General features: G+C 44.7%; 1 protein-coding gene across 1 annotated transcript in view; it reads right to left on the reverse strand.

The window, feature by feature from the left end:
- The window catches only part of SEC23IP (SEC23 interacting protein), a 45786-nt gene that overhangs the window by 19936 nt on the left and 11819 nt on the right, over window positions 1-14031 (reverse strand). Inside the window, exons 9-11 of the mRNA XM_066619064.1 lie at window positions 11543-11751; window positions 11097-11212; window positions 6607-6768 (exon numbers count right to left, since the gene is read on the reverse strand). Coding sequence (XP_066475161.1) covers window positions 6607-6768; window positions 11097-11212; window positions 11543-11751 — 487 coding nt within the window. The remainder of the gene's footprint in view (window positions 1-6606; window positions 6769-11096; window positions 11213-11542; window positions 11752-14031) is intronic.

Below are 14031 nucleotides of genomic sequence, written 5' to 3' on the forward strand. Positions count from 1 at the left end.
ACTGCTGCCGCACATTGAGTCGACACTTTCATCGACCACCACCACCCCAAGATCTTTCTCCTGATCTGTCACAGACAGCTCAGAACCCATCAGCCTATATGTGAAGTTTTGATTTTTTGCCCCAATGTGCATGACCTTACACTTACTGACATTGAAGCACATCGGCCATTTTGCTGCCCATTCTGCCAGTTTGGAGAGATCCTTCCGGAGCTCCTCACAATCACTTCTGGTCTTCACCACTCAGAAAAGTTTGGTGTCGTCTGCAAACTTTGCCACATCACTGCTCAACCCTGTCTCCAGGTCATTTATGAAGAGGTTGAAAAGCAGCGGTCCAAGGACAGATCATTGGGGCACACTGCTTTTCATTTCTCTCCATTGTGAAAAATGCTCACTCTCTGTTTCCTGGCCTTCAACAAGTTCTTAATCCATGAGAGGACCTGTCCTCTAATTCCCTGACTATGGAGTTTTTTTAGTAGCCTTTGGTGAGGGACTGTGTCGAATGACTTCTGAAAGTCCAGATATATAATGTCTACGGATTCTCCCGCATCCGCATGCCTGCTGACCTTTTCAAAGTATTCTGTAAGGTTTGTGAGGCAAGACTTACCCTTACAGAAGCCATGCTGATTCTCCCTCAGCAAGGACTGTTCGTCTATGTGTTTTGAGATCCTATCTTTGATGAGGCATTCCAAAATGCATAGATGAACAGGCCTTGCTGAGGGAGAATCAGCATGGCTTCTGTAAGGGTAAGTCTTGCCTCACGAACCTTATAGAATAGAACCTTATAGAATAGAACCTTTAGTTAATAGAACCTTAACTAAAAATAAGACTAAATAAATAAGGGAAGGTAAAAGATCACCCTGTTGTAATGGTATGCATGGAAAAGGAATAAACAACTAACTTTTAACAATTGAAATAATTCTACTTTCATTTTCGTTGCAAAAGGCTTAGAACTGGATTTAGGCCTGTCGTTGCAAGAGGCTTGAAGCTGGATTCAGGACTGAGTATTTAAAGAGATATTAACTTGATTTGACAGTGTTATTGACTTGAACTGGACTACTGATCCACCCTTTTTGGATAAAAGACTTGGATGACTCAGATTATAAAACTTGGGGATTAGCCTTATAAGAAGGTGAAGCAAGAAAATATGACTTGGTGGATTTTTTAACTGCTGGAACAATTCATTTTTGCTCTTATAGCTAGAGACCTGAGACAGAGCTTTTAAAGACACATTGATTTGAATTGATATTGGTATTGATTTGAATTGGATTATTGATCCACATTTTTTGGATATTAAATGTGGGGATTAGCCTTACAAGAAGGTGAAGCAAGATACCCTTTTTGGATATATAACTTGGGGATTAGCCTTACAAGGTGGAGCAAGATATCCTTTTTGGGTATAAAACTTGGGGATTGTATTGTATTGGCAACCTTCAGTCTCGAAAGACTATGGTATCGCGCTCTGAATGGTGGTTCTGGCACAGCGTCTAGTGTGGCTGAAAAGGCCAATCCGGGAGTGACAATCCCTTCCACACCGGGAGCAAGTGCAGTCTGTCCCTGGTCTGTCTCCCTGACTATGGGCCTTCCTTCTTTGCCTCTTAGCCTCAGACTGTTGGCAAAGTGTCTCTTCAAACTGGGAAAGGCCATGCTGCACAGCCTGCCTCCAAGCGGGCCGCTCAGAGGCCAGGGTTTCCCACTTGTTGAGGTCCATCCCTAAGGCCTTCAGATCCCTCTTGCAGATGTCCTTGTATCGCAGCTGTGGTCTGCCTGTAGGGCGCTTTCCTTGAACGAGTTCTCCATAGAGGAGATCCTTTGGGATCCGGCCATCATCCATTCTCACGACATGACCAAGCCAACGCAGGCGTCTCTGTTTCAGCAGTGAATACATGCTAGGGATTCCAGCACGTTCCAGGACTGTGTTGTTTGGAACTTTGTCCTGCCAGGTGATGCCGAGGATGCGTCGGAGGCAGCGCATGTGGAAAGCGCTCAGTTTCCTCTCCTGTTGTGAGTGAAGAGTCCATGTCTCGCTGCAGTACAGAAGTGTACTCAGGACGCAAGCTCTGTAGACCTGGATCTTGGTATGTTCCGTCAGCTTCTTGTTGGACCAGACTCTCTTTGTGAGTCTGGAAAACGTGGTAGCTGCTTTACCGATGCGCTTGTTTAGCTCGGTATCGAGAGAATGAGTGTCGGAGATCGTTGAGCCAAGGTACACAAAGTCATGGACAACCTCCAGTTCATGCTCAGAGATTGTAATGCAGGGAAGTGAGTCCACATCCTGAACCATGACCTGTGTTTTCTTCAGGCTGATTGTCAGTCCAAAATCTTGGCAGGCCTTGCTAAAACGATCCATGAGCTGCTGGAGATCTTTGGCAGAGTGGGTAGTGACAGCTGCATCGTCGGCAAAGAGGAAGTCACGCAGACATTTCAGCTGGACTTTGGATTTTGCTCTCAGTCTGGAGAGGTTGAAGAGCTTTCCGTCTGATCTGGTCCGGAGATAGATGCCTTCTGTTGCAGTTCCAAAGGCCTGCTTCAGCAGGACAGCGAAGAAAATCCCAAACAAGGTTGGTGCAAGAACACAGCCCTGCTTCACTCCGCTTCGGATGTCAAAAGGGTCTGATGTGGAGCCATCGAAGACAACAGTGCCCTTCATGTCCTTGTGGAAAGATCTGATGATGCTGAGGAGCCTGGGTGGACATCCAATCTTGGGGAGAATCTTGAAGAGGCCATCTCTGCTGACCAGGTCGAAAGCCTTTGTGAGATCTATGAAGGCTATAAAGAGTGGCTGTCGTTGTTCCTTGCATTTCTCCTGCAGTTGTCTAAGGGAGAATACCATATCAGTGGTGGACCTGTTGGCTCGGAATCCACACTGCGATTCTGAATAGACGCTCTCTGCAAGTACCTGGAGCCTCTTTAGTACAACTCGGGCAAACAGCTTTCCTACAACGCTAAGGAGAGAGATGCCGCGGTAGTTGTTGCAGTCACCCCTGTCACCTTTGTTCTTGTACAGCGTGATGATGTTTGCATCCCTCATGTCTTGAGGTACTCCACCTTCTCTCCAGCAGAGACAGAGGATTTCATGCAGCTCAGTGACGATGATCTCTTTGCAGCATTTTAGGACTTCAGCAGGGATGCTGTCTTTTCCAGGTGCCTTGCCAAAGGCAAGGGAGTCCAGGGCCACATGAAGTTCTTCTAGGGTTGGTTCACTGTCAAGCTCTTCCAGCACAGGCAGGCACTCAATGTTGTTCAGTGCTTCTTCGGTGACTACATTTTCTCTGGAATATAGCTCAGAGTAGTGCTGCACCCAGCGTTCCATCTGCTGCGCCCGATCCTGGATGACCTCGCCTGTGGCAGACTTCAGAGGGGCAATTTTCTTCTGTGTTGGACCTAGGGCCTGCTTGATACCATCATACATCCCCTTGATGTTGCCCGTGTCAGCTGCTATCTGTATCTCGGAACAGAGCTGGAGCCAGTAGTCGTTAGCACATCTCCTGGCAGTCTGTTGGACTTTGCTGCGAGCAGTTCGGAGGACCTGCAGGTTGCGCTCACTGGGACAGGCCTTGTATGCTGCTTGAGCTCTCCTCTTTTCCTCAATGACTGGTGTCAACTCCTCAGAGTGGGCTTCAAACCAGTCTGCCGCCTTGTTGGTCTTCTTGCCGAATATGGACAAGGCGGTGTTGTAAACGGTATTCTTGAAATGTTCCCATCTGTTGGATGCGTTTGCGTCGGCCGGGCCTGGAAGAGATTCCTCAAGCGCTTGTGCAAATTCCTCCACTTTTCTCTGATCCCGGGTCTTGCTGGTATCAATCCCGGGTCTTGCTGGTATCAAAACTTGGGGATTAGCCTTATAAGAAGGTGAAGAAAATCAGACTTGATAGATTAATTGCTAGATTAATGTAATTTTTGTGTCTATAAGTGTTTGTGGTTATTGAATTGTGACTATTGTCATTTTTGATGTGTTTTTAAATACTGAGTGTCATTTTAAGGGACTAGACAGATTTAAAAAAACCTCTTTTTTTATTAAGAAAGAGAAGAATAGTAAAAAGCAAAGAATGACATCAAAAAAGGAAGTTAGTAAAATTACACCTAAGACATCACCATTAGTTGGATCACAAATTGCTACATATGCAGCTATGGAGCACAGGAGGGAAAGCCAGACTTCATTACTGGATCTGTTGAAAGATTTTAGAAATGATATGAAAGAAGAGATAGGCAAACTATCTGAACAAATGAAGCAAATAAACTCCTCCCTGACAAGTATGCAGGATCAGATTACAAAAAATAAACAGGATGTCAAGAATTTAAAGAGAGATAGGAAGAAAACAGAAGTATGGAGGAGACGGAAAAGCGAATGGACCAAATGCAAAAGGAAAACAAAGAACTAGAGACTTCTGTAATGAGACAGGAGATGGAAAAAGCAGCATTTATTATCAGAATACAGAACCTTAAAAAAAAATCTTCAGAAGACACCAGAAGTCGAATAGAAGAATGGTTGACAATGGAGTTGGAACTGGAGGAGGATCAGATTAAAGAGATAATAAATACTGCATACAGAGTCAATTCTAAATATGCAAGATTGAATAATAAGCCAAGAGAGATAGTAATAAAGTTTACGAAAAGAACTTCAAGGGATAATATATTAAAAAGATTGGAGGAAAAACAAAGAGTAGTGGAGGGCGAACAAGTGAGAGTTTTGAGAGAAGTTCCCTGGAAAGTTTGCCAAAAAAGAACACCTTATAGAAATTTTGCTGCAATACTAAGAATAGTGTGAAATATCATTGGCAAATTCCAAACAGCCTTCTGTTTGTTTATAAAGAGAAAAGATTTAATATAAATTCAATGATGAAAGCTCAACAATTTTTATCAAAATATGGAGAAAGCCTAGGAGAACAAAACAAGGAATTCTCAGAGAACGAGAGTACGTCCTCTCAGGAAGAAGAATCTTCGGATCAAACTCAAAAAGAACAGAATGGAGAAAAGAAAAAAAAGAAAGAGATGGATCAAGATATAGAAGACAGCCAAGAAGAAGAAGCAGAAGGAGCAATAGGAGGAAGAAGGAAAATACAAACAAGACAGAGAACAAGGAAAATATCAAGGAAGGCAAAAAAAATTTCTAAGTGAAAATGGCTGAACAAGTGCAATTTTTTCCTGTAAATATTGTTATGTGTAAAACTTGGGCTCAGTCTGAGGAGGACCTGAGGGAAAACTGCTGCAGGAGAGGAGGCTGCAGTACCAGGAGAGGGAAGGTAGAGGCTGCTGTGTGCAAAGGCCTATAAAAGGGGTTGCACAAGGAAGGAGCGATATAGACCACCAGGGAAGAGCTGCTATGAGAAGCCTTGGAGAGCAAGCTCTGTGGAGGAAGAAAGATCACCAGGCGAGCTGGGAGAGAAGGAGCTGCAGAGCGGAGCTGAAACCTGAGAGCTAAGGAGAGAGAGCTGCAGCAAGGAGCCACTGAGAGCCAGGGAGCAACCAGCCAGCCCCTCTGCCTCAAGTCCTGCTGCTTCCTGCCTGCCTAGTGCCTGCCTCAGGTCCTCACTCAACTGGGGAAGATTTGGAACAAGTTTATTTGGTTTGGTGTGGTTCAGGTTCCATTCCTCATAATAAAGCCTTAAACTTATGTTTTCGTTGTGGGTTTGTGTCCCATCTGGGTCGCCAAAATTGTTATGCAGGATTGTCAGAGACACTGTACAATTTTCTCCTGGAGATAAGAATGGAGGATGAAATAGTTAAAGATGCAATGGTGTGCTAGGCAAAAAATTTTGAATATATCAAAGGATGACTGGAAGCAAATATGGAATATAAATATTAAGATAACTAAAGCAGGGTCTTTTAAAGAGAATTTATATAAATTTTTTTATAGATGGTATTTAACTCCAGAGAAATTAGCAAAAATGTATTCTGGGTCATCAAATAAGTGTTGGAAATGTAAAGAGGTTGAAGGAACCTTTTATCATATGTGGTGGACAAGTGAAAAAGCAAAGAGATATTGGAAAATGATACATAAATTCTTGTAAGAGATATTGAATTGTGTATTACCATTCAAACCAGAAATATTCCTCCTAAATGTGACATCAGAAATTAAAGACTATTATAGAAAATACCTTATTGTACATATTGTTACAGCGGCAAGAATACTGTTTGCGCAAAATTGGAAATCTACAGACGTGCCAACTAGAGAAAATTTAATAGACAAATTTATGAAATAGCAGAAATGGAAGTTTTAACAGAAAGAATGAACGAGAGATTTAGGTAGAGTACGAAAATATTGGAAGCCTTTTTATGATTAGATAGATAATTTTAGTTAAACAATATCGAGTGTTTAGATAAAATTAAATTTTTATAATGGCAAATATGATAGCTTTTGTACTGAAGATTACTGTGGTTTTTTTCCAGTCGTTTGATTGCTTTTCTTTTCTTTTTTTTAAATAATTCATGTTGTAATCTAGAGCCATATCCTTATGCGTAACCAGTGTAGTACCTGCCCAAAGTCTAACCCATTTTCCTCACCTGTATCTGTAATAAATAAAATATTTTATTAAAAAAAAAAACTTCCACCTCTTATGAGCAATCCCAAATTTATCAGCAGCAAGTATTCACTTTATAATTTGTTACCAGAGATTCCATGTCAATCTTCTCCTTTTCAAATGTGCCAATATATTCAGATAAGCTAAGAGTTTCCAGAGTTCCTTGTAAGGTTGGAATATCTTCCTCCACATCATGATCATCATTAGAAAAGGAACACAAGGAAGCAGCAGAATTAGAATCTGCTGTCATCTTGAAGAGGGGAGAAATAAATTAGAATACAAAATACGCTCTTGGATAACGGGTTGTATCTTAACCTCAATTTGCATGAACAAAAGGCCCAGCTTCCCCCCAACAGTTCTCCATTTCACATTCCAGATTGTTCCAGAGAATCTCCCCAATCCTCAAGTAAATTTTTGGGTGCTGCAAGAGTCTACTATGAAGTTAAGGAGGTGGGAAAGTTCCCTTTTGGATTCTTTCTTCTGCACACTAGCATTAGGATACAACCCCAGTGTTATTGATTTCAATAAGTTCTAGATTAAGTTTAAAACAAGACTTCCAGACATCAGTGCTTCATAAATCATGCTATTTTCAGAATAGCTCACATTCACACATCACATCAACTGACCATACTTTGAGGAAGAGCCACAGGTCAGTAACAAGCACATGTTTCGCATGCAAAAGGTCTGCATTCAAGAGAGTAAAGAACTCTGCCAGAGACTCTGGAGCAGTGCTGCCACTTCTAACAAGTCCACTGTTCTGGACTACAGAAAACTGTCTCACTATAAAGCAGTTTCATATATTTTAATCTGATAAAAAATGCATTAAATGGAGACATTTCAGAAGTGTTTAAGGAGGTGTCACCTGGGCCCAGCTGGGGTGGCCAAAAGCTCCCCAGGAGCAGGGATCTTCTCTAGGGTAGAGGCCTCCTCGGGGTAAGACCCAAGTGCCATCAGGACTGGGGTTCCTTGCAGAACACCTACCTGGGAGTAGGGGCAAGGACCAGCTGGTAGCAACAAGCAGGCACGTGGTTAGAAGGGGTGGGGCTAGTCTCATAAGCAGCCTGGAGAGGGAAGAGAGGGAAGGCTCCTCTCCAGAGATAGGGAAGGCCAGAGGGAAACCAGAGGGGGAAAACCACCTCCGCCTAAAGGGAAAGAGCAAGGTCTCCAGAGGGAGAGGGCTGAGGTCCTCCCTGGAGAGAGGAGGCTGGGGCAGAGACCTCCCGGACCGGCCTGGACCCAGAGGGCGACCCCTGGAGAGACGGAGTTATCAGGACCGGGGCTCGCAGCCAACTATATCCCATGGTGGCCAGCTGCCTGGGGGACAATCACAGAGGTATCGGGGGGCCCCTTAAGGCCAGCTAGCCTGACCCTGACCAGCTGGGTTGCAGCCCTCCAGAACCCTGACCCCTGGCCCAAAGACACGGGGCAAAAAGCTTGGGCTGAGGCCACCAAGGAACGGGGAGGATCGGGTCCGGAGCCTACCCGAAGACGACAGCACATGTCCACATAATGTACAGTGGACTGTGACATAACAGTCCACATGAATGTAAAATGGCTAACGAAATTAAACCACCTGTGTCGAGCAACTATACCTGCCTCCCGTCCCTTAATCCACCGGCGACCTCTGCTCATCGACCAGGTAAGCCCTTTGCATTCAGCAGCAACCCCAGGGAAGGGGCCTCTTCCCGCTATGGATGTTACAGGAGGATATGGTGGTGTGGTTCTTTGATATTAACAAAACCATAAAACAAGACTTGGAAAGGTATGAGTTGGGCATCCCTACCTTGACTGTTCCATGTTCTGTGTTTTATGTAAATGTGATAAGGGATAAAGTAATCTCTGCAGATAAAAGGGTTGCAGATTTTCCATATCAGGGAGGTGACAAGGAAGGACAGGGTTGTAATCATGGGGGACTTCAATTATCCTCATATTGACTGGGTCAATTTGTGTTCTGGTCACGATAAGGAAACCGGATTTCTTGACGTGCTAAATGACTGTGGCTTGGATCAGCTAGTCACGGAGCCCACCAGAGGACAGGTGACTCTGGATTTAATTTTGTGCGGTACGCAGGACCTGGTTAGAGATGTAAACGTTACTGAGCCATTGGGGAACAGTGATCATGCTGCGATCCGTTTTGACGTGCACGTTGGGGGAAGAATACCAGGCAAATCTCTCACAAAAACCCTTGACTTCCGACGGGCGGACTTCCCTCAAATGAGGAGGCTGGTTAGAAGGAGGTTGAAAGGGAGGGTAAAAAGAGTCCAGTCTCTCCAGAGTGCATGGAGGCTGCTTAAAACAACAGTAATAGAGGCCCAGCAGAGGTGTATACCGCAAAGAAAGAAGGGTTCCACTAAATCCAGGAGGGTGCCCGCATGGCTAACCAGCCAAGTTAGAGAGGCTGTGAAGGGCAAGGAAGCTTCCTTCCGTAAATGGAAGTCTTGCCCTAATGAAGAGAATAAAAAGGAACATAAACTGTGGCAAAAGAAATGTAAGAAGGTGATAGGGGAGGCCAAGCGAGACTATGAGGAACGCATGGCCAGCAACATTAAGGGGAATAATAAAAGCTTCTTCAAATATGTTAGAAGCAGGAAACCCGCCAGAGAAGCGGTTGGCCCTCTGGATGGTGAGGGAGGGAAAGGGGAGATAAAAGGAGACTTAGAGATGGCAGAGAAATTAAATGAGTTCTTTGCATCTGTCTTCACGGCAGAAGACCTCGGGCAGATACCGCTGCCCGAACGGCCCCTCCTAACCGAGGAGTTAAGTCAGATAGAGGTTAAAAGAGAAGATGTTTCAGACCTCATTGATAAATTAAAGATCAATAAGTCACCGGGCCCTGATGGCATACACCCAAGGGTTATTAAGGAATTGAAGAATGAAGTTGCAGATCTCTTGACTAAGGTATGCAACTTGTCCCTCAAAACGGCCATGGTGCCAGAAGATTGGAGGATAGCAAATGTCACGCCTATTTTTAAAAAGGGAAAGAGGGGGGACCCGGGAAACTATAGGCCGGTCAGCCTAACATCCATACCGGGTAAGATGGTGGAATGCCTCATCAAAGATAGGATCTCAAAACACATAGATGAACAGGCCTTGCTGAGGGAGAGTCAGCATGGCTTCTGTAAGGGTAAGTCTTGCCTCACAAACCTTATAGAATTCTTTGAAAAAGTCAACAGGCATGTGGATGCGGGAGAACCCGTGGACATTATATATCTGGACTTTCAGAAGGCGTTTGACACGGTCCCTCACCAAAGGCTACTGAAAAAACTCCACAGTCAGGGAATTAGAGGACAGGTCCTCTCGTGGATTGAGAACTGGTTGGAGGCCAGGAAGCAGAGAGTGGGTGTCAATGGGCAATTTTCACAATGGAGAGAGGTGAAAAGCGGTGTGCCCCAAGGATCTGTCCTGGGACCGGTGCTTTTCAACCTCTTCATAAATGACCTGGAGACAGGGTTGAGCAGTGAAGTGGCTAAGTTTGCAGACGACACCAAACTTTTCCGAGTGGTAAAGACCAGAAGTGATTGTGAGGAGCTCCAGAAGGATCTCTCCAGACTGGCAGAATGGGCAGCAAAATGGCAGATGCGCTTCAATGTCAGTAAGTGTAAAGTCATGCACATTGGGGCAAAAAATCAAAACTTTAGATATAGGCTGATGGGTTCTGAGCTGTCTGTGACAGATCAGGAGAGAGATCTTGGGGTGGTGGTGGACAGGTCGATGAAAGTGTCGACCCAATGTGCGGCGGCAGTGAAGAAGGCCAATTCTATGCTTGGGATCATTAGGAAGGGTATTGAGAACAAAACAGCTAGTATTATAATGCCGTTGTACAAATCGATGGTAAGGCCACACCTGGAGTATTGTGTCCAGTTCTGGTCGCCGCATCTCAAAAAAGACATAGTGGAAATGGAAAAGGTGCAAAAGAGAGCGACTAAGCTGATTACGGGGCTGGGGCACCTTCCTTATGAGGAAAGGCTACGGCGTTTGGGCCTCTTCAGCCTAGAAAAGAGACGCTTGAGGGGGGACATGATTGAGACATACAAAATTATGCAGGGGATGGACAGAGTGGATAGGGAGATGCTCTTTACACTCTCACATAATACCAGAACCAGGGGACATCCACTAAAATTGAGTGTTGGGCGGGTTAGGACAGACAAAAGAAAATATTTCTTTACTCAGCGCGTGGTCGGTCTGTGGAACTCCTTGCCACAGGATGTGGTGCTGGCGTCTAGCCTAGACGCCTTTAAAAGTGGATTGGACGAGTTTCTGGAGGAAAAATCCATTATGGGGTACAAGCCATGATGTGTATGCGCAACCTCCTGATTTTAGGAATGGGTTAAGTCAGAATGCCAGATGTAGGGGAGAGCACCAGGATGAGGTCTCTTGTTATCTGGTGTGCTCCCTGGGGCATTTGGTGGGCCGCTGTGAGATACAGGAAGCTGGACTAGATGGGCCTATGGCCTGATCCAGTGGGGCTGTTCTTATGTTCTTATGTTCTTATGTTCATAGAGTGTTGAAAATTAAGTATTCAGACAAGTTAGTAGAATCACTCAAGTGTAAAGGACAATTTCATTGAAGTACAAATACCTGCTGATCATCATTAGCTGCATCCTTCACAACACCATTGATAGCAGAAGTCACAGAATTAATATTGGAAGTCCAATCTTTTTGGTTGGAGAGTATGTCAAATAATATTAAAGAACCTGGAAAGACAAGAGTTGTTACAACATGATCTTCCAGATATTTGATTATCCAGATTTAAACAGATTCATATCCTATTCTCATAGATATGCTCTTTCAACCAAACAAGACTTTCCAAACATGATGGAAAGATATACTCATATTTCAGTAGGTCCAAAAAGGATTCCTAAATGAAAATTTGGTTGCAGCAGTCGTGTGCCCATTCCACATACACACAGTTAGAAAATATTAACACTCATTAAGGGTTGCACAATTAAAATTTCTAACAAAAGACCCAATCCTTAAGTCATAATATTCCTCATACCTAGATTTACTGCCCGTTATAAAATTACCTAAACTATGACCAGCAACCGACACTCCTCCTTTAAAGTTTGGGTTTCTGCTCATGAAAAGCGCATACAGGCGATTCATCTCCAATCCTACTTTATCCACAATCGTTTGACAGTATGTGGGGCTGTTGTAAAATAATATATCAAGTAGGGTCTCATTGGTGAAGTGACGTAGGCGTCCAATACTTGGCAAAGTTATTTTTTTAATATTTCTGAAAACACAAAATCAATAAGTAAATTAATAGGTAAGAAGTTGAACTGTGTTGAACAATGAAAGATCTCCGTAATAGTAGGAAAATTTTTATATTTTTTCCCCACCAAAAAACATTCAAATAGAAATACAAATAAAAAACTGGTTTCTAATCTCAAAAGGGTTCACAATCTAAAAAATTAGGGATTTCCAAGAAAGTGTTTAGTGTCTGCTTCTCAAATTGAGCTTTGAAACATCACATCAACCCTGCTAACTGGTTAAGAGGCACTTTTTCAAGTGGGTGCTCCTCTTTTATTTAGCAGAGGAAGAGTTACTGGCCCTCCCCACCCCAGCAGTGTCTTTTCTAGTGGTTATCTTTTAGATTGTGAGCCCTTTGGGGACAGGGAGCCATTAGTTCTTTTGATTTTTCTCTGTAAACTGATTTGTGAACTTTTAGTTGAAAAGCGGTATATAAATACTGTTAATAATAGTAATAATCACATCAACCCCAGTCCACTGTCTCTTATCTACCACCGGCTTCTTTACTTAATCACCACCTACAGCCAGCAACCCCATCAAGACTGACTTTGAAAAGCCCATCCCAAGTCTGCATTAACGTGCACAATGGTACATTCATGGTTTTCTTTGAATGACCCACAAAGTGTTACTGACAACATGCAGCTGCTCAACCTGGGATGAACATGATCAAAGACTGCAGCACACATTTGATAAGTTCTGAGACTGAGACCTACTCTGACTTTGGGAACCCTGTAAGTCAGTAGTTCTCAAAATTTACTCCCTAAGTTTTTGCAGGGGAGGGGCCAGGACAGTGAGGCAATCCCGATGATTGCCTCATTCAGGGGTGAGGGGGTGCTTTTTCCTTACTTTCACTCATGTAGGGCTGCTGCAGCCTCCAGGAGTCACAGGGAGCCCCACACAGCCCTCCTGATGCTTGGAATGTTGAGACATAATCTCGTGCAAAGCACTTCCTCTTTGAGATGCAATGACTCAACATTCCAAGCATTGGCAACCCTGTGGAAGGCTGTATGGGGCTCCCTATGACTCCTGGAGGCTGCAGCAGCCCTAAATGAGTGAAAATACCGTATTTTTCGCTCCATAAGACGCACTTTTTCCGCCCCAAAAAGTGGGGGGAAAAGTGTGTGTGTCTTATGGAGCGAATACTGCAAAAAAAAAACCAAAAAAAACTCCGCCCGGCCCTGGCCGCTCGCTCTGCTCGGCTTCCCCGGGCAGTCAGAGGCTGAGCTGGCTGGGGGGCTCCTGCGTTCCCTCAGTGCCCGCGCGGACTGTGGCAGCGCTGGAGGGAGCCCAAGCCCGCGTGTCTACTCAGAAGTAAGTCTCAGAATCAGTGGGGCTCACTCCCAGGAAAGCGTGGGTGGGGTGGCAGTCTCACTGCCCAATCCTGTGCATGCCTACTCTGAAGTAAGTCCCATTAGAGTCAGGGGGGCTTACTCCCAGGAAAGCCTCTCTCTCCCCCCCAAGCCTGGAGCATCACATCCTCTCTCCCCCCAAACCTGGAGCATCACAGCCTCTCTCTCCCCCCACCCCAAGCCTGGAGCATCACAACTTCTCTGCAACACAAACACTTTCCCCCCTCTCTCACACACACAGGCTGCTCCCTTCTCTTACACACACAGATGCTCTGCCCCCCCACACACACTCACACAGCAGGGGAGGGGTGCTTTCACTCACCTCATCCAGCATCTGAATGTAATACCCCCCCCCATCACAAAGAAAAAACTGTGTCCTTCGTCAGAATGCCAGTGTTTATTGCACAAGCCCCAGGTAAATCACCATAAATCCAGAGGTTTGTTGTGTCTTGAGAATTCAAGTTGTGGTTGGACTTTCCACTTGTTCAATTGTATTGGAATCACGGAAGAACTGGCAAGGAGGTAGATGTGGTGTCAGCTTTAAGGGTAAGGCCTGGGCATCCAGCAGAGTGTGCTGCACAGCTGCAGCCACTGGAAGGCAATAGGGCCCTCAGGGATATAAGGAGTACCTGAGGCAGAAAGGGTTTGTGGGTTTTGAAGGAGTGCAGGTTGGAGGTAGGAGAGGAGACTGACTGGGTTTATTGAATTTGGAATCTGACTGTGGATTGTGACTGGACTTGGATACCCTGATGGATTTGACTAACCTATCTGGAACCTGACCTTGGACTGTAATTTGGCTTATTGGCTCTGGACTCTGATTTGGCAACTCTGATTGATGGGACTGATTTACTTGGCATCTGTGGACTAGAACTGGACTCACTTTTGCTTGCTGCACTGGTGAGTTGCACAAGGGG

Source organism: Tiliqua scincoides, chromosome 3, assembly GCF_035046505.1.
Source record: "Tiliqua scincoides isolate rTilSci1 chromosome 3, rTilSci1.hap2, whole genome shotgun sequence".
Classification (NCBI taxonomy): domain Eukaryota; kingdom Metazoa; phylum Chordata; class Lepidosauria; order Squamata; family Scincidae; genus Tiliqua; species Tiliqua scincoides.